This window comes from Photinus pyralis, unplaced genomic scaffold (genome assembly GCF_008802855.1).
Source record: "Photinus pyralis isolate 1611_PpyrPB1 unplaced genomic scaffold, Ppyr1.3 Ppyr1.4_LG9, whole genome shotgun sequence".
Lineage (NCBI taxonomy): Eukaryota > Metazoa > Arthropoda > Insecta > Coleoptera > Lampyridae > Photinus > Photinus pyralis.
In genome coordinates, this window is record NW_022170878.1 from 19221791 (window position 1) to 19244691 (window position 22901).

Below are 22901 nucleotides of genomic sequence, written 5' to 3' on the forward strand. Positions count from 1 at the left end.
GAACTATTTTAGTTGCGCCTATTGAACTACTGATTCTTATTTGAACTACTAATATAAATAATTTTCAAATCACAATTACTAAATACTAGATAGAATGTTTAACCTTGTTTCAGTGGTTTCGTTATCCTGTTTTAAATGATGTAAACGTGTCGAATGCCGAATGCATTTAATTCACCGTTATGCATATTATAATCGCAATATAGAAATAACCTGCCTGTATGTAAAGTATACAGATTAACCGCCACGCCACCTACTTGGAACAGATTACACCACTTAACCTCACTTTTTTGTGGTCTGTGCAATTTGCAAATAATTACCATTTTTACCTTCCGGCATAGACAATACTAAGTTGCTACACGAAGAACATGCGAGGCAAATGACACCCCAAGTGGTATGCTAACAGCGCACATAAATTTACTCCTACAACTTTGCATTTAGTCAGTTATCATTCCGATACACAATGGGGAACCCTGGTTGAAAAGTTGTTTTGAATCAATTCTCCACCAAACGGCCATCGGTGAAATTAATATAGAGGTCTGTGTATGTGACGATGCCAGTAGCGATAGCACGGCCACGTTGCTTGACGAATGGAGACTTCATTTTGAAAAGAAAAACGTACCGTTTCTCATTCATAAAAATGCTACACGATGTCCTAGTGGAGGTGAGCTTGAAATGTCAAAATCTTGTAATTGTGGTGTAACTTTTGCAGTTGGTTATGCCAAAAATAGAGCTGTTTCGATTAGCAGCGGTGATTATTTGTGCTTCCAGGACATTGTAAGTTTATGATTGGGTTATATACACTAGCTCTGTATAGGATGTATTTATACTTCTGTTTTGCTTTTCCCTTTTGCTTCGGTGTGCAATGTGACAATGTTGCATCCCATGGGTTCTGTTGATTTCTTTTACACTTTGTCGTTAATAGCTTGTAACTTGCTCATATTTTATTAGCAACTCTTAATTCGGAAAACTAAAGGCTCAACCCTAAAAGCCTTGCAAAGATTATAATGTGTTCATTTCCAACCATTTAAGCTAGGGAAAAGGACAATGAAATTTGACAGTTTCAGTTTTTCGGTGATATCTTCGTTATTTTCAAAGATTAAAAAAAATTTCAGATGCCTTTTTAGTCCCAAAAGGGGGCAAGTTTTCGCAAAGTTTGTAGGTCTTTTCTGTGTAACACAACAGACACCACGTCATGCTAGAGTTCATAGATTTTCTAAAATCACGAATTTCTCCATTTCTATATATGCATATTTGATGTTGTCGTACACTAAATCGATTGGTCTTTTCAAATATTATAAAATGCTACTGAATAATGCCCCTAACGACCAGATTATTGAATTATTAAAAACTGTAAGTATTAAGATTTCTGTATTTAATTGTCTGTCGAACGCTTGCGGCCGTAATATGTGTAAAAACAGATCCTAAGAGCCTCTCTCTCTCTTCAAGCATTGTTATTTGAATTTCTTTTAGGGTTTCGCGGAAAAAATCTTTGTCCTTGTCAATTAATTAACTGTGTGTTTAATCGAACCCAAAGTGCGACTCAGATAGAGTTTTCATGTAAGATTTTTTTATTCGAGTTGATCGAGGCCACTGTAGGTATCTTCTAAAGCAATAAAATATAGAGTCAACGTTAGGATTTTTCTTTATAGTGAATGCCGGGCGTGTACAAGGAAAAATTAAATGTTGATTTGTTTTGAGTTTACTGAACAGGTGTTTGTGCACAGAACAATATGGCCCAGATGGCAGTGTATTGTTAACATTTACAATTTACTTTCGCAGGATGACATCATGTTACCAAACCGTATTTGTAGCCAGTACACACGCGCGCTACGAGAACCATCAAATACCGTAAGGGTATCAGATACCAGTGAAGGGTAAAAAGGTGTAGATTTTAGGAAGCCAATTTGTACGAGACCCACCCGAGTCAACGCAACGGTATACTTCTTGGGCCAATAATCTCGAGCACGATGACTTAAACGTCCAAATTTACACGTCACACGGACCTACGATTATAATGCCGACGTGGTTTTGCCATCGCCTAGTCTTTGATAGGTATTGGGGGGGGGGGATTTATAGATAACTGGATAAACAACTTTGAAATACTTTTAGAGTTGGGGGTTTTGTCGAAGGAGCCAAAGGAACACCCGAGGACCTAATCTTCTTCTACAAACATCTGGATTTGAGCGGTCGCATAGTTCGAGTAGACGAGTGCCTGCTAGTCTACCAGTATCATCCGAACGCCGCCACATTTTCAGTTGACGAGTACGGCCCGACTCGCTTAGTTTACGCTAATTCGCAAATTTCAGAGCTACCATCTGGAAATTGCGATTGGAGCGCTTGCAGCGGCATCTCTGCAAGTGGACCTCGTTTACAATTTGGAACGCCGGCAAACAGGGGAGGAAGTTTTATAATTCCCTTACCGGCGACAATCGACGAAAGGTGGTGGCGCTCTGCGACGTTAACGCTAAGCTAATTGGGGGAAGGTATGTTCCTTATTGCGCGAAAACGCGAACGACTGGGCGCCCAGTGCCCATTATTCATTTTAAGGACGCCCAACCTCCTCTAGTGGTATGCGTCAAAATGGTATGCCGGATGGTTTTGATAGTTGTCACCTACTTTTTTTCTTTCAGGACATGACCGATGGGGTTTTTGAAAGCAATTTAAACTCATTAAATTTAGTCGAAGGTGTTGATTATGTGATGTTTGGTTGATGTTTCCATGTGATTCCATTTTTAGATCTGAATATACCTACCCATTGTTGTACATTTTTTTGCCTATTAAAATGTTATTGTTATTGTTACATGTTGTGCATTATTATATATGAATATGCAATTTGCGATTCAGACTAACAGTGAGACCTCTGGTGGCACCACATTGTAATTACCATTGGTGGGATAAGACCAAGGTTGTTTTATTAGAAAGGTTGTCTGGTAACTCTAAACCAATAGAATGCTTGCATTTTGAAGGCGGGAAAACGTCATCCAGAATTCACATTTAAAATTGCTCATAGGTTACAATGCTAATAAAAGGGGTAAAAAATTTAGTTTTTGCAGTATATTTTTGGATTTATATGGGTATATGTATATGAGGGTGGATCTTATATTAGAAATCTTGGAAGTTTATCGACTTCAACCTTTGAAAGCAATCAAAGTATTGCAAAAATGAGTGTGGTGTGTAAGCTGTTTTACATTGCACGAGTACTTGTGAAAATATAATCAAATTAATTTTAGAGGTGGAAATGGATAAAATTCCGCGTTCTACAAAATAGGAACCACCCCTATGTACCATTACCTAGCCTTTGGGAATTAAAACTCTAAACATTCTTTAGCGGATGACGCCAAATAAAATGCTGTTGCGTTTTATGGAAAATGTATATTTATATTATGTACAAAATGGTAACCGAGGTGCACACGGCGAGCTCTGTCGTTGGGGTGAGCCCAGATGCAGGTCTTCTGACTGATGGAGTGTGGCGCGAGGTCGATCTGGCAAGGCGACCTGGTTTTGCAGGTGGAGAGCTTTTTGTTTTGTTGAAGTGCAGTCGAAGCAGAAATTGCGTTGCACTTTTAGCCCAGTCAATAAAACTTTTTTGTCGCAACTAATTAGTGGAAAGTTGGATTTTTTATATGTGATACAACCTTATGAGACATGTATTTCCCCAAAAGTCCCCGCCTCTCCCCTTTGAGCTTTCCTCCCCAGCCCCCCTCAAAGGTAGAAAAAACAGAGTTTTCATATATTGATTGTAGAATGCTTATTATTTATGCCAGAGTGATAATTTTTTTTAAATTGTTCCTAAATAGATGCTGTACAGTATTTGTTTTAAAAACATTTTTCTTAAACCTTTGGTTTTTCAGATATACCACTAAAAAGTGAAAAAAAATGAAATTTTTAGTAAAACACTTTGGTTTTTGCTCTGCAACTTTGTAATTGTAAGATGAAGTAAAAATGTAATATATAACACATATATGTAGCACACCTTCTAAGCTTTAAAAATATATAGTAGGTACATCAGTCTTATGATTGTACTGGCGTACAACAGAGCATCGCTTAAGAGAGCGCGTGCGTGCCGCTCGAACGCTTCCGCCGCACGTTATCGTTTCAAAAATCCACTTAAGCTCCTACATTATATTACATCTTAAAGCCACCATCTCACTTGGATTGTTTTTTTTATTTATTTGTCTGATTGGCATCACGGACCACCCACCCACCACACTCAAATGAACATTTGTACAGTTTTATTTACAGAGAAATTATAGTTACATATTCTTCTATTTACTTACAATATTTACAAATATTTGATTGCTCACCAAGGACACCTTTACCTTTTACAAGGTAGCTAAGTGGTCTGCATCTTCATCGAGGTTTGGAGAGACACGACAGTCCGTTGCAATTCTCGCACATTGCAGAACCGTTAACTCCGGATTTTCTGCATTTGCAGTAATCTCCGCATGGTTTTTTTGCAAGAGCATGAGATTAGATACAGTAAGTCATTAGGGGCAAATGGCTCTGTGTTAGGAACAGGCCTTAAAGCCTTTTTTGTCATTCCATTTTCTCTCACAGTAGCGTACTTCCAACCCCAATCCTTTGGATTAAGTTTATTTTCTATCCAAAATTGAATTTGAAGATAAACACTCAACAAATGTTGAGCTGCACTCGAGGTTGGAGGTAGTTTTACTAGGTCGAAATTGGATCTGACTGAGCTGACAAAGTAAAATGGTTATCACTCTGTTATAAATACTAAGCATTCTACAGTCAATATCTGAAAACTCTGTTTTTTCTACCTTTGAGCGAGCTGGGGGGGAAAGCTCAAAGGGGAGAGGCGGGGACTTTTGGGAAAATACTTGTCTCTTAAGGTAGTATCACATATAAAAAATCCAGCTTTCCACTAATTAGTTGCGACAAATGGTAATTTTAGGCCTTTATTTACTGGGCTATTTGCAGAGTTCGTGGCTCTGCTTTTAAACGTTTGCGGCCAGGGACGCTACGCTTTCATCGGTTGGCCGTTTTGGCCAATGAGGGCGCAGCACATTTTAGTTTGCTGCCGGATGTGAAACATTTTCTTGCCCATTCTTTAAGAACGGTAGGGTCCTTGGGAAACGTAAAAACCGAGATTTTATTTACACCAGGATGAGGAATTTTAGTGTTACCGCCACTCATATCTAAAAAAATACTTAATTATAACATACAAAAGTGCATATAATTGATGAACTAACCTTTCAATCACGGCTATGAAAACCCACAAAATTCACAAATTAAATATCTTTATATTGCACCAAACAGGTATCTATAGCTAAAATATGTCGTTATGCACTTCAAAATTCAACAAATTTTAAACAAATAAACTATAACTCAAGAAAAATAAGCACCCGCGCGACTACAAACAACGTTGAACGTCAATGTCAGAATTCTCGATGACGTATACATTCCGTCCCTCCCGCTTCCGCCCACATAGTTACCAGGTAACCTTTGAAATAAAATAACCTTGGGATACGACCGCCATTTTGTTTATTTACAATGACCAAAAGCACAGATCTACACATACACAGATTGCTAACCTTATGCATTTTTTGAGAAACAAATTTAGGTATACTTAAAAGCGCCCTCTATTGCGGAGCAGTACAAACAATTTTTTTTCGGGGCTCAAAAAAAGGCAGTTACCTATTACCTTCCTTTTTCACCAAAAATCGACTGCACCAAAATTTCTCGAGAAAACACTTTTTCTTATTAATTTTGGTGCTTATAATCCAAAACATTCGTACTTTTTCGATTAGACTTCTCAAAAGTTATAGACTAGAAACCAATTTCGAAAAAAAATTCAAAGGGCTGTAACTTTTGAACTAGTAGCCCAATCTTGGAACTGTTTGAAATTATGGATTCTACAGGCCACATTCTATCAGAAATTTTTTTTTCCGGATCGATCTGAGACAATTTTTTTCGGGGCTCAAAAAAAGGCAGTTTATTACCTTCCTTCTTTACCAAAAATCGACTGCACCAAAATTTCTCGAGAAAACACTTTTTCTTATTAATTTTGGTGCGTAGAATCCAAAACAATTCGTACTTTTTCGATTAGACTTCTCACAGATCTACACATACACAGATTGCTAACATGCATTTTTTGAGAAACAAATTTAGGTATACTTAAAAGCGCCCTCTATTGCGGAGCAGTACAAACATGTACCGTTTAAAACTGTAATATGACGCTTATTGATTTTTGCAAATGTCGCTGCAAAAAATTTAAAGCGGAAAAGTGTGCATAATCCGAATTCGTTATTTTTGGCATTTGATATTTGTAATCGATGAATTTATTTTGTGATTTGTTTATAGACACGTATTCAAGAGATCATATATGTATACCTACATACATACGTATTCCAAATCTTATCGGCGTGGTAAAGAGTGTAACGTTAATTATGGCAGAGATATACATATAGTTTTTAAGTATATACCTTTGCGATTAGCAATCTGTCAAGACCTTTAAAGCTGCAAATAATTTCCGCCCACTTCAAAAAACCTTCACGATTCTTTAAGAACCTGCCCTATGTTCGTGTGTATCTGTGACCACAGGTACCCCCTTTAAATAACTCATTTACGACGAACGAGTAGCTCCAGTGTTAAATTAAATAATTATGGCTCAGCGTACCTCCTATCAGTCCTATCATATGATATCATATCACTGTAATAATACGAATATTAAGGAATTCGAATTGTGTAAACTTTAGCGCTTTAATTTTGTTTCAGCGACATCTAACGCATAAATCCATAAGCATCATATTACAGTTTTAAACGATACATGTTTATACTGCTCCACAATAGAGGGCGCCTTTAAGTATACCTAAATTTGTTTCCCAAAAAATGCATAAGGTTAGCAATCTGTGTATTATGCTTAGATCTGTGCCAAAGTAATCAATATTTTAGTTGTTTCGGCTGTGAAAGTGAACACGCTTGCAGAAATTTCATTAACAATCAATGTATAGGTCATTACACCTTAAAGAGCAAGGCCAGTTGCATCACATTTTATCACGTTACTTTTAGGAATGTTAATTGTGTATTTGGTTCTCAACAAAATGGTCTCTCTGGTTACCAATTCTATACGGCGATTCACTCACGTTCCCCACTCAGTTAAACTCACCTCTACAACAATGCGTTAACTTAATACAATCTCGTGATAAAAGTAACTTTAAAAATACAATGTTTTTTTATATGGTCTAATTTCCTTTAATTACAATGTAGAGAGTAAAAATGGGCACAAAACGTGCAGTTTTCACTTTAGCGACGTCTCTAAAACCGTATACCTACGAGGCGATGTACTAGCAGGACGTCGCGGCCTTAAATTTAGACAAATTAGATTTCGACCATTGACGCGACTTAATAATATTTACAATAATAAACTAGTATTGATTAATGATCTGTAGAGAAAACTGCTTATCTGGATGGATAACCTTTAGTCTGTTCTTAGCTATATTAACATAATAATTTAGTGTCTATTTTATATGTGCTAATTTTAGTAGTTTTTTTAAATAAGTTAGCTGGCAATCTGCAACATCATGGTGTGTGCAATGGTGAGTAATGCCCAGCTACTTCTTTGTTTTGAATACAAAACTAATTTGCCCACTTTAGGTACTATTTCTGGCTGTGGCCATTGCAATTTTAATTGTAACAAAACTGTTAAAACCCAAGAAACTTTGGCGACAAGGTTGCGTAACAATAAAGACCTTTAGCAACGATCTAAGGTAAAGGTCCTAAATCCACAATTTAGACATTCATATTTTCAACCTTATTGTAGGATAGCATGGAACCTCTTAAGGATAAAGATACTTCTCAGCAAGCGGCGTTTTGATAACCTGGCTGTTTATACACAATTTTCCAAAATTGCGAGGAAGTATCCACAGAAAACCGCATTTATTTACGAAAACGAAACGTGGACTTTTTCAGATGTATAAAAACTCTGGACCTACTAGGATTTAATTACTACGCAGTTTTGCAGGTACTAAAGCTTTCCGACAAAGTTGCAAATTACTTCAGCGCCCAAGGATACCAAAAGGGCGACTGCGTGAGTTTAATGTTAGAAAACTGTCCAGATTACCCTTGCATATGGTTGGGCATATCGAAACTGGGAGTAATGACAGCCCTAATTAACACAAATTTAGTGAGGCATTCTTTGGCCCAGTGCATCAGGGTTAGTAACTGCAGGGGATTGATATTTGGTGCAAATTTACGTAGCGGTGAGTTTGAAGTGTGAGACACGGTTACATTTTGTTACTTTAGGGGTTGAAGATATAGCGGGTGAGTTTGCCCAAATGGAGCTGTTCGAGTATGATCGCAATCATGGCGGACATGTCAGATATACTAATCTTAAACGTGAAATTGACAACTGCTCGATAGGAGATACGTCACGTTTCCCCAAAATTAAAGGAAACGATACTTTGCTTTACATTTATACGTCCGGTACGACCGGATTTCCCAAACCCGTAGTAGTTTCACACACTAGGTTTAATATAAGTAAATTCTAGGTATCACTGATACTAATGTTATATCACGCAGATACTTAACCTTGGTGTGTTTTATGGAAGCTCTACTTCTGAGGACGGACGTTATAGCTTATTGCCCCATGCCTCTCTACCATTCCTTCGGAACTGCAGCAATAGCGCTAACGGTAGTAGATGGTGGAACCTTGGTACTGAAAGACAAATTTTCCGCCAGCCACTACTGGAGTGACTACGCCAAGTTTAAATGCAACGTGATATAGGTACTTCAAGCAACGGTTTTTTCTTGTAACAACAGATTTTAGGTAGCTCTATACATTGGTGAAATGTGTCGATATATACTTATTATCCGTACCCCAGGATGATGCTATCAAACACAACGTAAAATACATATTTGGAGCTGGCTTACAACGTCATTTATGGAAAGCGTACGTAGAGAAATTCCAAATTGAAAATGTCCACGAGTTTTATGGGTCAACCGAAGGAAATCTTCGACTGGGTGGGTTATCTAGTGCTAGAACATCATCAAGAGAGGTCGTTTGTAGTGAACATCGATAATAAGGTGGGAAGCGTTGGTTGCATTCCAAACCGCTTGAAAGGCCTTATGGGAATATTTCTCATCAAATATGATCCGAATACGGGAGAACCCACCCGGGATACTAATGGTAGATGTATTAGGTGCGGTTCAAATGAGCCTGGGCTGATAATAGGAGAAATCAGGTCCAAAGTACCGTTGGACGGTTTTTCTCGTTACTTGGATGTGGATGCTTCTGAGAAAAAAATACTTTCAGACGTCTTTGTCATCGGTGACAAATACTATAATTCGGGAGATGTACTGAGTTGCGACGGGTTGGGGTATTTTTATTTTCAAGATCGTGTAGGCGATACATTTAGGCAAGTATGATTAAGGGATAAAATATCTTTCATTGCCATGAGATATTCAGGTGGAAAGGGGAGAATGTTTCCACAGCCGAAGTCGAGGACATAATATGTAAAACCACAAAATTGAATCAAGTTAACGTGTACGGGGTTGAGGTAATAGATAAGTTTATTATAGTAGGATTTTCCTTAGTTTGCGCGAACGTAATCGGTGTATTATGACGTCATTACTAAGTATGTTTACATAGCATTAGCAATCAATGGAAGAGAGAATACGTAAAGGAAGGATTTCAAAAAATCGGTTTTGTTGGGAAACCTTCTTCTGGACAAAACCCTGCCATAGAATTTTCTGTCAATTTTTCTACTTGTTAAAAAATTGTCAGTATTGAATTATGAGCGATTCGATGCAAAATCATCTGTTGATGTGACTGTGCGTGATTTGGATTCGGCGGGCTGGTAGTGTAGTGGTAGTTATCGCACAATCAGTGTACTTTGGAAGATTAGAAAGAATTTGCTTAGTTTTTCTTGGTAAACCCGATGGTATTTTTGGGTTCTACAACTTTTGGCGCAGAATATCGTGTAATGCTTCTATAATTGTTCGTTATGAAACTAACGGACTTCTTATCGACTAATAGTGCAAAACTCGATAAAATAATTTAAACAGTGGCCAAATTTGACGTGTCGCAATGTAAACGTAAGCTACCACAATTCCGGAAACAAAAAAAAACGATTTTCACTAAAGGTTTTCGTTTTATTTTTTAAATAACTGTGCCTCAAGAATCTATCTTTTGTGAAATACAACGATCAGTTTAACATAAACACGTAATTCCAACGTTTATTGTGGGTTAAAAACTCAGGAAAATCCTACTTTAGCTTCCTAGCTTGAGCTATATGTGGCTGTTGCGATCACAGTTTTTTGAACAAAATTGCTTCAAATTTCGTGTACGTACGATGGCAATTTTCCGAGATAACAGCTGCCAATAACGTTTTTTTAAATATCTGACTTAAGCTAGGACGCTGTTCTGTCAAAAATTTCGCACATGGTTTTTTTCTCTATGTACTGTTTGCATTTAGATACCTGGAACTGATATAGGTATGGCAGCCATACTAGACAAAGAGGCCGAGTTACTATTAGATGTCTTGGGAAATGAACTCATATCAAATCTTCCATCGTACGCAATACCTGCCTTTATAAGGGTTCTTGAGGCTCTTCCGGTGACAGGATCGTACAAATTAAAGAAAGTGAAACTACAGAAAGAGGGATTCAACATCAATATGATTAAGGACAAAATTTACATTCTGAGTTCGGGGAAATATATTCCATTAACCAAAGAAATATACAATGACGTGATAAACAATAGATTACGATTTTGATCGTGCTATGATTACGTACCTACATCAGTTAAATATATTCTGTAGATTTTATATTTACGTTGCTAAATCATTTTGTATGTATATAGAATAGGCACTGCCCTCTTACCGTTGTTAAGCTGAATTTATAGTTCCGTATCTGCAACGCCGTACCGTAACGTTTGGAATTAAACGCTACTTGTTGCACGTGAACATTTATAGTTCGCGTTAACGTTGCGTTAAAACGGTTACGGTACGTAGGAAATGCCCAAATCTTATTTCTTACGGTAAATCGTGCTAACGCGCTTGTCTTCGGTAGTACTCGGATAATTCAAATAGTTGACTTTATGCTGACGTTCGTTTCGTTTATTTACCATAATTATTGACACTGTCTTGGTTATTATTATTTTGAAATGCACGTTACTCTTACTGACAGATGACATACAATGACAGAATTCGTTACGCGCTGCGCAAGCTGGCACTTGCCACTACGGAACTATAAATCGTATTATTTTCGTTAACGTAAGATTTTACGGTTCCGTTCTTACGTTCTTAAGGTACCTTTACACTATAATATATCTCACATGATTTTTTATATGATATTTACTATACCAACATATTTTTCGTATGAGTTTTAATGTTTTAATTTACACTTGACAGGTTTTTCATATGACTTTAATACAAGAAGTTACGAAACCTATATAACTTCTCTAAATTAAAATGTTCCAAGTTCCAAGATTGGGCTACTAGTTCAAAAGTTACAGCCCTTTGAATTTTCTTTCGAAATTGGTTTCTAGTCTATAACTTTTGATTGAGAAGTCTGATCGCTTGTCTTCGGTAGTACTCGGATAATTCAAACAGTTGAGTTTATCCTGACGTTCGTTTCGTTTATTTACAATAATTATTGACACTTTGTTGGATTATTATTTTGAAATGCACGTTACTCTTACTGACAGATGACATACAATGGCAGATCTCGTTTCGCACTAATGCGCAAGCTCATCTCTTACCACTACGGTAACTATAAATCGTATAATTTTCGTTAACGTAAGATTTTACGGTTCCGTTCTTACGGCTACGTAACTATAAATCCGGCTTTAATTGTGCATCGCCCAATATCACGGCCATAGTATCCAAAACAATGGACGTATTCTTTTTCCAAGCTCTATACTTTTTTCACACCTTCGTTTTTGCGACTCCTTGTTTTTCCTTCATCTCCCTTCAGACCTACTTTGCGATAAATCGTTTGGTTCACGCCTATCTCCATTCTCATTCACATCTTCATTACGCACCTTGTTTCAATGAAAATAAAAAATGTCAAAATAAATTGAGAAGTCAGTATACCTTAACACACCCTGTATATTTCGTTGTCGGATGTTTATTAGTTGTGATTTCCACCCTACGTATATGGAATCGCGCTCCGAGACAAATTTTTCGAGTTTTAAGGCTCTTCTCCAAAAACCACTGGCAGGGGATGAAAATAGGTCCCGTGCCGCCACTTTCGGATGTCGTTTTAAAAAAAACCTGCAACTTCAGCCCGGAGTTTAGTTATTTTTTGTTTTTTCATTTAGGTTGGTACTATCCCAAAATAGAATGTCCTTGAAAAAAGCGAATGTAACTTCAGGCTGGTAGATATGGACAGAAATGATATACCACTCATTAAAATCGAACCAAAACAAGAAGAAGAAATCAATTCCAGTCTTCGAAGGAACATTTTAGTAAGCAACGAAGTATTTCTTTCAATAAAGGACGAAACTACCATTACTGCACAGTGCTCCAAATCGCTTGATAATGAAGTACAACAACAAACTAATTGTGGATGGAATATTAAAACTGAAATTTCCAACGATTTTGAATATGACTTCGGTCAACCCTCAACAAATGGTAAGCTGCAAGTTAAACATCTTTTAAGGCATAAGATTTCTGAAGTCTTTAACTGTGCTCATTGTGATTATGGAACAAAGAATAAACGACAGCTTCAACGCCACATTTTTATACACAAACGTAATGTGCTACAATGTGCTAATTGTGATTACAACACACGTAACAAATACCACTTTAAACGACACCTTTTAAAATATACTAATTCTAAAGAATTCAAATGTGCTAATTGTGATTACGAGACAAATGACAAACAGTACTTTAAACGACACATTCTAAAACATATTGATTCTAAAGAATTTAAATGTGCTAATTGTGATTACAAGACAAATAACAAATACCATTTTCAAAAACACTGTTTAAGAAGACATGCGGTTTGTAAAGAATTTAAATGTGCTACTTGTGACTTCGAGACAAATGACAAACACTACTTTAAACAACACCTTTTAAAACATATCAATTCTAAAGAATTTAAATGTGATAATTGTGATTACGAAACACATGACAGATACTCTTTTAAACTACATCTTTTAAAACATACCGTTTCTAAAGAATTTAAATGTACTCCTTGTGATTACGAGACAAATAACAAACGATATTTTAAACGACACCTGCTAAAACATATCGATTCTAAAGAATTTAAATGTGCTAATTGTCATTACGAGACAAATAACAAAGACAACTTTAAACGACACCTTTTAAGACATACTGATTCTAAAGAATTTACATGTACTAAGTGTGATTACGCGACATATGACAAACACTACTTTAAACGACACCTTTTGAAACATATTGATTCCAAAGAATTTAAATGTGTTAATTGTGATTACGGGACAAATTACAAATATCTTTTTAAACAGCACGTTTTAAAACATACCGATTGCAAAGATTTTCAATGCGCTCATTGTGATTATAGAACAAATAAGAAACGGTGTCTTAAACAACACCTTTTAGAACATATCAAAGCTAAAGATTTTAAATGTGCTAACTGTCATTACGAGACAAATAACAAAGAAAGTTTTAAACGACACCTTTTAATACATACCGATTCTAAAGAATTTAAATGTGCTCAGTGTGATTACAAGACCTATAACAAATACTACCTTAAAGACCACCTTTTAAAACATACTGATTCTAAAGATTGTAAATGTCCTAATTGTGATTACGCAACAAACAATAAACGATATCTTAAACGACACCTTTTAAAACACAAAGTTTGCAAAGATTTTAAATGTGCTCATTGCGATTATGAAACATATCAAAAATTCTGTCTTAAACGACACCTTTTAACACACACAAACAGTTTTTACAAGGAACAAATTTCAGTTCAGTTCAGTTAATAACATTTGAAATGTTGCCTAAATGTACGTGTACGTGGAAAGATTTAAGTAATTATTGATTATTAAAATAGAGATGCAGTGGAGCGGAAGGTCGACTATGGTCTTTGATTAGACCCCAATTTGAGCATATGTGCATAAAAAAGAAGCATTAATAGCATATGCATTTAGAAGAGTCTAAATAGGTTTTTCGATATTTATATATGAATGGTTATGAATTAATTTAAAATACAATATAAATATACGTTTTGATCATTTGTTTTAATTTGTTTAAACACCTACAGTTACATCAATTATCCCGAAAAAGTGACTACAGATATGAGATGTATATCAACTTGTCAATTTAACCCCACATCACAAACAATGGTTGGAACCGGTACCGAAACTGCTATTATAGTTCCAAAACACCGGTAAAGCAAATGCACGTTGGAATGCTGGCGACGGTTGTCTTTTACTAGAGCTTATGAGATAGCTCTCTTCTCTTATATATATGCTCTATCCATGTATATATGATCTAAGAAACGAACCAACGGAAACGTAAATGTTCAACTTCAAGCAACTTTTTTTACTGTCTTCTGATTGGCTAATGGACAATCGGAAACGTGTGAACGGAGAGCTATGAACCCATAGTACTCTTCTTACCGTACCGGTACATGAGCTACAGCCAGAGCTTTATTACGTCTCCATCACAGTTTTGAGTCTAGCAGTCGACATACAAATTTTTAATGTAGAGTGTGGTCTGCCCCTTAGAGAAGGAAATCTAAAGGCCTGCACCAAGAGTTATAAATGGTGACTGGCCAGAAATTTGTATTGTTTAATACCAAATTAAAAACGTAATTGCAACACACGTCTTTTGATAACGTTATGGACGGAAATGATACACCATTCATTAAAATCGAACCAAAACAAGAAGAAGAAGCCCATTCCGATCTTCAAGGAAACACTTTAGTAAGCCACGAATTGATTACAATAAAGGACGAAACTGCACAGTGCTCCAAATCGCTGGATAAGGAAGCACAACAAACTGATTGTGGGTGGAATATTAAAACTGAAATTTCCAACGATTTTAAATGTGACCTTGGTCAATACACCAATAGTAAGCTGCAAGTTAAAGAAGATCTTTTAAAGCAGAATGTTTCGGAAGGCTTTAATTGTACTCATTGTGAGTATGGAACAAATAATAAACAACTGCTTCAACAGCACATCTTAACACACAAACTTAATACTGTGCTACAATGTGCTAATTGTGATTACAAGACAAGTAACAAATACCACTTTAAACGACACCTTTTAAAATATGCCAATTCCACATTATTTAAATGTGCTCATTGTGTTTACAAGACATGTAACGAATACCACTATAAACGACACCTTTTAAAATATAATGATTCTTAACCAATCAAAATGTGCCAATTGTGATTACGAAACAAATGCTAATTGTGATAACAAGACAAATTCCAAATACTAGTTTAAACGATACTTCATAAAAGATACTGATTCTCAAAATTTTAAATGTGCCCATTGTGATTATGGAACAAATAATAAAACTATATCCTAAAGGACACCTTTTAAAGCATAAAGTTTAAAGATTTTAAATGTGCCCATTGTGATTATGAGGCACTTCAACAATTGTCTTGAGCAACACATTTTAACACACACGCTCAAACTGTTTTATTCAGCAGTAGTTTCAACTATTGTTCTTGATTCATTCTCGCTATCAATTACTCGAAAATATTATTTATTTGTTTAGTATTAAGGTTAAGTTGGTAAAAATTAATGTGGTAGCGTAGCTCTGAATAAAAATTTGAATTTTGAAAAGAATCTAATTGCTTGTGCACTTAAAACATGGCTGCCTACAGTTCATTGGCGTCACGTTAAAGCAGCAGAGTAGCTACATCGTAAATGCTAACGTGTTTGAACAAGTAAAAATCGTCGACGACTCTTGTGCACGACACAACAAATAAACCGATAAGTTATAAATTTATGCATACCTTTTCTCTTCATTATAAAATAAATACAATAAAGATAATGAATATAGGTACGCCATTGGTCACGCACCGCAAAGAAATGCAAACAGCTGATCACACAGTTTTGTGCACCAACAATGGCCGCCACACGAAAGTTTGCATCAACGACGCGCAGCAATGCCCTTGATAGAGTGATAGGGGAGTATTAATTAAACAAGAAAATCGCCTCACAAGTGTATAAAACACTACAACCGATCCCCCAATTGCAATGGGGTGTTAGGAGGGATGCAAAACGAGCTGTCGATGTACACTTAGTCAAAGGAACATAGCAGCACATGTGATTTGTGATAACGATTTTGATGCTGGATATGGACGGGAATGATGCACCACTCGTTAAAGTTGAACCAAAACAAGAAGAAGAAATCCACTCCGATCTCCAAGAACACATTTTAGTAAGCAACGAAGCATTGACAATAAAGGACGAAATTACCATTACTGTGCAGTGCTCCAAATCGCTCGATAATAAACAAGCTGATTGTGGGTTGAATGGTAAGACCGAAATTTGCAACAATTTTGAATGTGACCTTTTAAAATATACCAATTCCAAAGAATTTAAATGTGCTAATTGTGATTACCAAACACGTAACAAATACCATTTTAAACGACACCTTTTAAAATATACTAATTCCAAAGAATTTAAATGTGCTACTTGTAATTATGAGACAAATGACAAACGGTACTTTAAGCGACACCTTTTAAAACATATCGATTCTAAGGAATTTAAATGTGCCACATGTGATTACGAGACAAATGGCAAACACTACTTTAAACAGCACCTTTTAAAACACAACGATTCTAAAAATTTTAAATGCACTCATTGTGATTATGAAGGAAAGAATAAACAACTGCTGCAAAGGCACATTTTAACACACAAACGTAATGCGCTACAATGTGCCAATTGTGATTACAAAACGCATGACAGACACTACTTTAAACGACACCTTTTAAAACATGTCGATACTAAAGAATTTAAATGTGCTAATTGTAAATACGAAACAAATGACAAATACACTTACAAACGACACATTTTAAAACATGTCGATTCTAAAGAATTTAAATGTGCTAATTGTGTTTACCAGACAATTGACAAACAAAACTTTAAACGACACCTCTTAAAACATATTGATTCTAAAGAATTTAAATGTACTAATTGTGATTATGAGACAAATGACAAATACCTTTTTAAGCAACACCGCTTAAAACATACCGATTCCAAAGATTTTCAGTGTGCTCAGTGCGCTTATGGAACAAATAATAAACGACAACTTAAACGACACCTTTTAGAACATATCAATGTTAAAGCTTTTCAATGTGCTAATTGTAATTATGCGACAAATAACAAACACTACTTTAAACGACACCATTTAAAACATATCGATTCTAAAGATTTTAAATGTGGTAATTGTGATTACAAAACATATGACAAATACACTTTTAAACGACACCTTTTAATACATACCGATTCTAAAGAATTTAAATGTGCTAATTGTGATTACGAGGCAAATAACAAACGTTACTTTAAACAACACCTTTTAAAACATACCATTTCCAAAGTGTTTAAATGTGCTAATTGTGATTATGGAACAAATAATAAACTATATCTTAAACGGCACCTTTTAAAACATAAAGTTCGTAAAGCTTTTAAATGTGCTCATTGCGATTATGAGACATATAGAAAATTCTGTCTTAAACAACACCTTTTAACGCACTCAAACAGTTAATAGGAACAAATTTCTCGTTCAGTTAAATATTAATTTTGTAGTGCGTGGCTATGTGTCCTAACTGACGTTAATAACATTTTAAATGTAGCCTAAATGTTTGTGTATGTGGAGCAAGATTTTGACTCATTTTCTTCTCCAACTTTTATATGTTGGTTATATACAGAAACTCATGTCGATTTAAAGTGAGAATTGAGATTGATTAGCCACTTCTTTGTGTATGCATCTGTCTTTTTTTAAATGTCATTAACTGTTTGGCTCGTGCGGAGGTAAATGCCTAAGGCTACCGCATCCAGGGTCTTAAGATACCTTCTGGACTGGAAAAGATTTGGCTAATTAACAATGAATTTCATGTACTTTACTTTCGTAATGTTTTTCACAAATGGAAAAGGAGTGGAGTTGCTTTCAAATCTATTTGAGCAGACTATTCTTTTCCCTTTTGGCTAATGAAAGGTATTAAATGTATTCTGTTTAAATTTGTAGGAATTCTTTCACCATTTTGATTCATTTTACGCTTTTGTTTTTCCATACAAATTTTCAAAATGAAGTTATGTGCACTTTATGGCCGAAATAAATTTAAAACGACAATAATTGCGCCACATACATCCCTGAAATTTACTTGGTCTTCGACGATTCAGATGTCAAACAACCTTAAATGAATTCACACAGCTTTTATTATAAAAAAATTATTGCAAAAGAGTTAAGCAACCAAAGAAGTTACTAAAGCCTTTTTTTGTTTTGTATGAAAAGAATTCGCTTGTGATCTGGAAGATCGATCCGACTCTAATTTTGAGCTCGCAGTAGAACTTGGACGTTTCAATTTCTCCTTAATCCTTTGCCTATCTAAATTAATTATTTCCATTTGCTCCTTAGTCGATAAGTTAAAAAAAATATCGTGAAATTCGTAGCACGCCGCCGAGATCTGTAAGAAAATGCCATTAACGGGAACGACTCTCGTTGGTACCTACTACCTGCTGAATTAGCCTACGATGAAGCTCGACGTCCGAAAGCTGAATCGCGTCTGTCTGTTCCGAATGCAAACTCATGGCGCACAGCAGGGTATCGCCGATTGTTTGTATCAAAACTTTGACGCGCTCCGTGCGTTTCAATCGACGCACCAAGTACCCTCTAGCTGCGGATGTTAGAATTGTCGCGGCCCGTTCCTAGAAATTTTTTGATAAAATGCTTACAATAATTATGTACCAAGCATGGGTTTTATGTAAAGTTGTACAGATCTCTGCTAAAATTAATTTTGGTGACAGAAATTTGTTTTTACAATTTGCGGCCCTTCCAAAAGTAGCTTTATTCCGTCTCATTTTCACTTTACAGTACAGAGAACATATGCAAATGCAATTCGCGATTCAGATTAACAGTGAGACCTCTGGTGACAGGACGTTGTAATTAATACAGGTGGGAGAAGACCGCCATTTTGATTATTTACAATGGCCAAAAGAAATCACTATTGCAGTGTTTATCTTTCGGTTTATCTTTATGGCTGTAAAAGTAAACGCACTTGCAAAAATTTCATTTGCAATAAACAAAGGATAGTTTAAAATGTCACATTTTATCACTGTACTTTCAAGAATTTTACATGTGATCAGTGCAATTATGGAAATTATGGATTCTATTGGCCACATTCTATAAGAAAATTTTTTTTTGAGGTCCGAAAAAAAATTTGTCTCAGATCGACCCGGAAAAAAAATTTTCTTATAGAATGTGGCCTATAGAATCCATAATTTCAAACAGTTCCAAGATTCGGCTACTAGATCAAAAGTTACAGCCCTGTTAAATTTTCTTTCGAAATTGGTCCATAACTTTTGATTGAGAAGTCTAATCGAAAAAGTACGAATTGTTTTGGATTCTACGCACCAAAATTAATAAGAAAAAGTGTTTTCCCGAGAAATTTTGGTGCAGTCGATTTTTGGTAAAAAAGGAAGGTTATACACTGCCTTTTTTTGAGCCCGAAAAAAAAATTGTCTCAGATCGACCCGGAAAAAATTTTTTTTATAGAATGTGGCCTGTAGAATCCATAATTTCAAACAGTTCCAAGATTGGGCTACTAGTTCAAAAGTTACAGCCCTTTGAATTTTCTTTCGAAATTGGTTTCTAGTCTATAACTTTTGATTGAGAAGTCTGATCGAAAAAGTACGAATTGTTTTGGATTCTACGCACCAAAATTAATAAGAAAAAGTGTTTTCCCGAGAAATTTTGGAGCAGTCGATTTTTGGTAAAAAAGGAAGGTTAAGTATCCAAATACTTTGCGAAGTATTCGAATACTAAATATTTGTGAAAGTATTTGAGTTACAAATACAAATACTGCTTCCATAAAAGTATTTAATTACAAAGTATTTGAATACTTTAGTTAGGATTTGAATACTAAAAAGTATTTACAAAATCGAATACTGCCAGCTCTGCACACAACCTTCTAAAACACTTAATTTGTGAACGGTGTAATTGCGCTACTCATGATAAGCAAAACTTAAAGCGGCATATTCACAAGTGATTGAATTTAAATCGCCATCATTAAAGCACGACGCATCGAAGAATACTTATTGTTTAAATTGTGGTCAGTGTAATTGAAGCAGAATAGTACGGCTGTTTTAAAGCATAATCAACTTAAGGGTATGTCAGCGAGTTGTTAAGTTGTACGAGCCAGAAATTGAATGATAAATTGTGATCTTTAATTCTCTAATTTGAGACAGCCTCGAGATCATAAGAAAAAGGCCTTTCAGGTAGGATAGGATTAAGGGGGTTATATTTTCAAGTTTCAAAAACGGCATGATAGATTCAATTCACTTTCAAATTAGTACAATTTCAATTAAAAACCAGCTAGAACAACCCTATGTTTACAAACCGCCATTTGTAAATTACACCAGCGCCTCTAGTGTTAATCTGAATGGCGAATAGAAGTTTTTAGCGCGGAGATGCCGGTTTTACAGATTACAAATATGCCCATTTTGACATTCGGCATCGTTCTGGACGATAAGAGCCTCTACTTAACTGTAGTCAAGCCTCAAGGGCACACCAAAGTGTCCTTCTCTGGTGGTTAATTTTACAACTATCAGTTAGAGGAGAGTTTGCACTTTGCAATATTGACAAAATGAAAAACAGCGCCATCTCTTGATACGTGCGCTAGTCAATAGTAACGCTGTATAATAAAGTACCGAGCCGGAACTCTCTCAAATGAAAGTTACAATCGTATCAGCTAACTTGCTTACCTCACGTAGACGCCTTTCAATATTGGGACTGTTGACAAATAACTCCCTTGCGCAACTGGGAGGCTTTCGCGTATTGTGCGGTGTGTCGCCGAGCAAGTCGACAAAAACATCACTACTCAGTTTATCGTCGAAACAGGGGGTGAGATTATCGCCCGTGTCACTTTCAAAGTCGATTAATTGCACACTGGAAGTATTTAAAGTCGTATCGGGCGAATAAGAAGCCACGTGCGGCGGACTACATTCACCAAAGTGAATGCTCGCCAACTCCTCGATTAGATCACCGTAGTGAGCAATAGTCGAATTTGCCGGAATTATACTGTCGATGGACTTAAATTTACTACTACCATCACCGTCGCTCGGCGGCGATTCAGCTGCAACCGGCGTCACGGCCGTATCTCTGATATGCTGCTTAAAATATTCCAAAAGTATGGGACTCGGCGCGTCCAACGTGTAAGAGTTACTTCGCAGAAGACGAGGTTGAGACTGTTGTTGCGCATCGTCGCACGCCGACACTTGTAAATCGTGTTCCTCCCCATCCAAATTGTTAAATAAAATAATTCCGTTGTCGTTATACTCTGTTACATCAAAAATATTGCGGGTTAATTGCGTTTTGGTTCCTTCCAAAGGCACATTTCGAGGCAAAACTGGATCACACTCGTCACTTAAGGCAGTATCGTCGAAAGCTAAACTATTTTCTAACGTTTTAACTGAGCTGACTGGTAGCTGTTCTCGTTTCGCACCACTTTTGATTCGCTTTTCTATCTCTACCGCTCTGTACTTGTATCGCTCCATCTCTAACCGTCTTTCGGGTGTTATCTGTAATGCATACGGGGCAATTATTTGATAGTGAAAGCGTTTTTTAAATACCAGAGGAGGTAAAATGGGAACGCCGCCGATTTTGATGCAAGAGATGTAGGTGCTATTCTGGAGTTGGGCCATGTCTTTAACCTAAAAATTGATTCAAATTTATTGCCCTATTGGGAAAAAACAGTCTTACATGACTTGATATGCGTTTGAATGGTTTAAACAATTTTAAATTTGTTGTCAAAACATAATAAACACACAACTTGATCTACTATGAAAGTTAAGATGAACTACTTTTGTTATGGGAACTACAAAGTTGCGCCATTGTAACTACTACATATACATACAGGGCCATACAGCAATCATACAATTTATGTTATTGCATGTACAGTTACAGTGATGGTAACCAATCAGAAAATTCAAATCCTTAACCTCCCATTTTAATAAACAATGCAATATTTATTATTTAGGGTAAAAAAGGTTCTCAATACATGCATAAATACATCCTTATAGGATAATTTACTGGTACAAAACTGTATTGAAAGTTTAGTTTCATATATAATCATGTCAATCCTCAACAAAAACAGCTGTTTGCGAATATACGATGGCATTTTCGCCTGTTGGAGCTGTTTCAGTATTCCAGATTCGGTCCCCTTTCTCCGTCTGATTCGTTTCGGTTTAATTTCGTATCCATTTCAATTTATCGTCTTTTGTTGTTCCTTATGTAGTTCTTTCAATAAACCTTACACTGAATTTTGTTGCTGCAGATTGGACATCGACATCAAATTGTTTATCTATAATTAAATTTCTTTCAGCATGCCTATTCCTTGACAGTTCTGATAGGTCAATGTTTATTTTCTTTACAGGATGTTACTCATATTGGGGCGAGTTGCGATACACCTGCTCAGCTAGCTTAATTAAACACAGGAACTAACAAAACCTTTAAAAGGAATAAGTATAATTTGTCTAGGGCACATCCAGCCCCCGCCACAACAAAAATCTCGGCATTGGCGTAAATTCCAAAGAATTAGTTAAAAAATTATTAATTTATTCTTCTCTAGGTCGTAATTTGGGTTTACTCGACATAAGATATAATCAAATATGTAAACTAAAAGAAAAACAGGCACTCAGGCAAAAAAATTATCATCTCTGAAAATAAAATGGCTTCGGTTGAAAAAGATTCAATTTAGTGGCTTGTTGCAGAAGA

At 36.0% G+C, this 22901-nt stretch overlaps 3 protein-coding genes across 10 annotated transcripts; 2 read left to right on the plus strand and 1 right to left on the minus strand.

Annotated features, from left to right (window-relative positions):
- Positions 1-254: 254 nt before the first annotated feature.
- Positions 255-2800, plus strand: LOC116181393 (UDP-GlcNAc:betaGal beta-1,3-N-acetylglucosaminyltransferase-like protein 1). 3 transcript variants are annotated; one of them, XM_031501748.1, is made up of 8 exons: positions 255-391; positions 439-661; positions 710-774; positions 1780-1848; positions 1889-2052; positions 2110-2262; positions 2307-2583; positions 2631-2800. In XM_031501748.1, exons 1-8 carry the CDS (start codon positions 377-379, stop codon positions 2709-2711), a joined length of 1047 nt encoding a protein of 348 aa, XP_031357608.1. In that variant the 5' UTR covers positions 255-376; the 3' UTR covers positions 2712-2800. The 3 variants fall into 3 exon arrangements, with proteins under 3 accessions (XP_031357608.1, XP_031357610.1, XP_031357611.1); XM_031501750.1 differs by having other exon boundaries at positions 2307-2568; XM_031501751.1 differs by lacking the exons at positions 255-391; positions 710-774 and having other exon boundaries at positions 534-661.
- Positions 2801-7410: 4610 nt separating this feature from the next.
- LOC116180467 (long-chain fatty acid transport protein 1-like) lies at positions 7411-10921 on the plus strand. 6 transcript variants are annotated; one of them, XR_004147128.1, is made up of 8 exons: positions 7411-7556; positions 7615-7727; positions 7781-7931; positions 7982-8219; positions 8263-8485; positions 8539-8734; positions 8786-8979; positions 9026-9371. XR_004147128.1 is itself a non-coding variant. In XM_031500465.1 (8 exons), the coding sequence occupies exons 6-8, from the start codon at positions 8935-8937 to the stop codon at positions 10731-10733; spliced, it is 831 nt and encodes a 276-aa protein (XP_031356325.1). In that variant the 5' UTR covers positions 7411-7556; positions 7615-7727; positions 7781-7931; positions 7982-8485; positions 8539-8743; positions 8786-8934; the 3' UTR covers positions 10734-10921. The 6 variants fall into 6 exon arrangements, 2 of the variants coding, with proteins under 2 accessions (XP_031356325.1, XP_031356323.1); XR_004147129.1 differs by having other exon boundaries at positions 7982-8213; XM_031500465.1 differs by adding exons at positions 9425-9515; positions 10434-10921 and having other exon boundaries at positions 7982-8485; positions 8539-8743; positions 8786-9374.
- Positions 10922-18327: 7406 nt separating this feature from the next.
- On the minus strand, positions 18328-21980 carry LOC116181449. The gene is made up of 5 exons (XM_031501824.1): positions 21888-21980; positions 21758-21838; positions 20891-21706; positions 18644-18835; positions 18328-18594 (listed from the first exon to the last, which is right to left on the minus strand). The coding sequence occupies exons 2-5, from the start codon at positions 21827-21829 to the stop codon at positions 18373-18375; spliced, it is 1302 nt and encodes a 433-aa protein (XP_031357684.1). The 5' UTR covers positions 21830-21838; positions 21888-21980; the 3' UTR covers positions 18328-18372.
- Positions 21981-22901: the final 921 nt, after the last annotated feature.

Excerpts from the sequence above, each read along its gene's own strand:
- LOC116180467 (XM_031500463.1), top strand. Across the intron at positions 8,220-8,262 it reads TGGTGCAAATTTACGTAGCG|GGGTTGAAGATATAGCGGGT; the intron begins GTGAGTTTGAAG and ends TTGTTACTTTAG. Across the intron at positions 8,735-8,785 it reads ACGCCAAGTTTAAATGCAAC|GTAGCTCTATACATTGGTGA; the intron begins GTGATATAGGTA and ends AACAGATTTTAG.
- LOC116181449 (XM_031501824.1), bottom strand. The coding sequence starts at position 21,829 with ATGGCCCAACTCCAGAATAGCACCTACATCTCTTGCATCAAAATCGGC. Across the intron at positions 21,707-21,757 it reads TTCCCATTTTACCTCCTCTG|ATAACACCCGAAAGACGGTT; the intron begins GTATTTAAAAAA and ends TATGCATTACAG. Across the intron at positions 18,595-18,643 it reads ATCGTAGGCTAATTCAGCAG|ATCTCGGCGGCGTGCTACGA; the intron begins GTAGTAGGTACC and ends ATTTTCTTACAG.
- LOC116181393 (XM_031501748.1), top strand. Across the intron at positions 775-1,779 it reads ATTTGTGCTTCCAGGACATT|GATGACATCATGTTACCAAA; the intron begins GTAAGTTTATGA and ends TTACTTTCGCAG. Across the intron at positions 1,849-1,888 it reads TACGAGAACCATCAAATACC|ATTTTAGGAAGCCAATTTGT; the intron begins GTAAGGGTATCA and ends AAAAAGGTGTAG.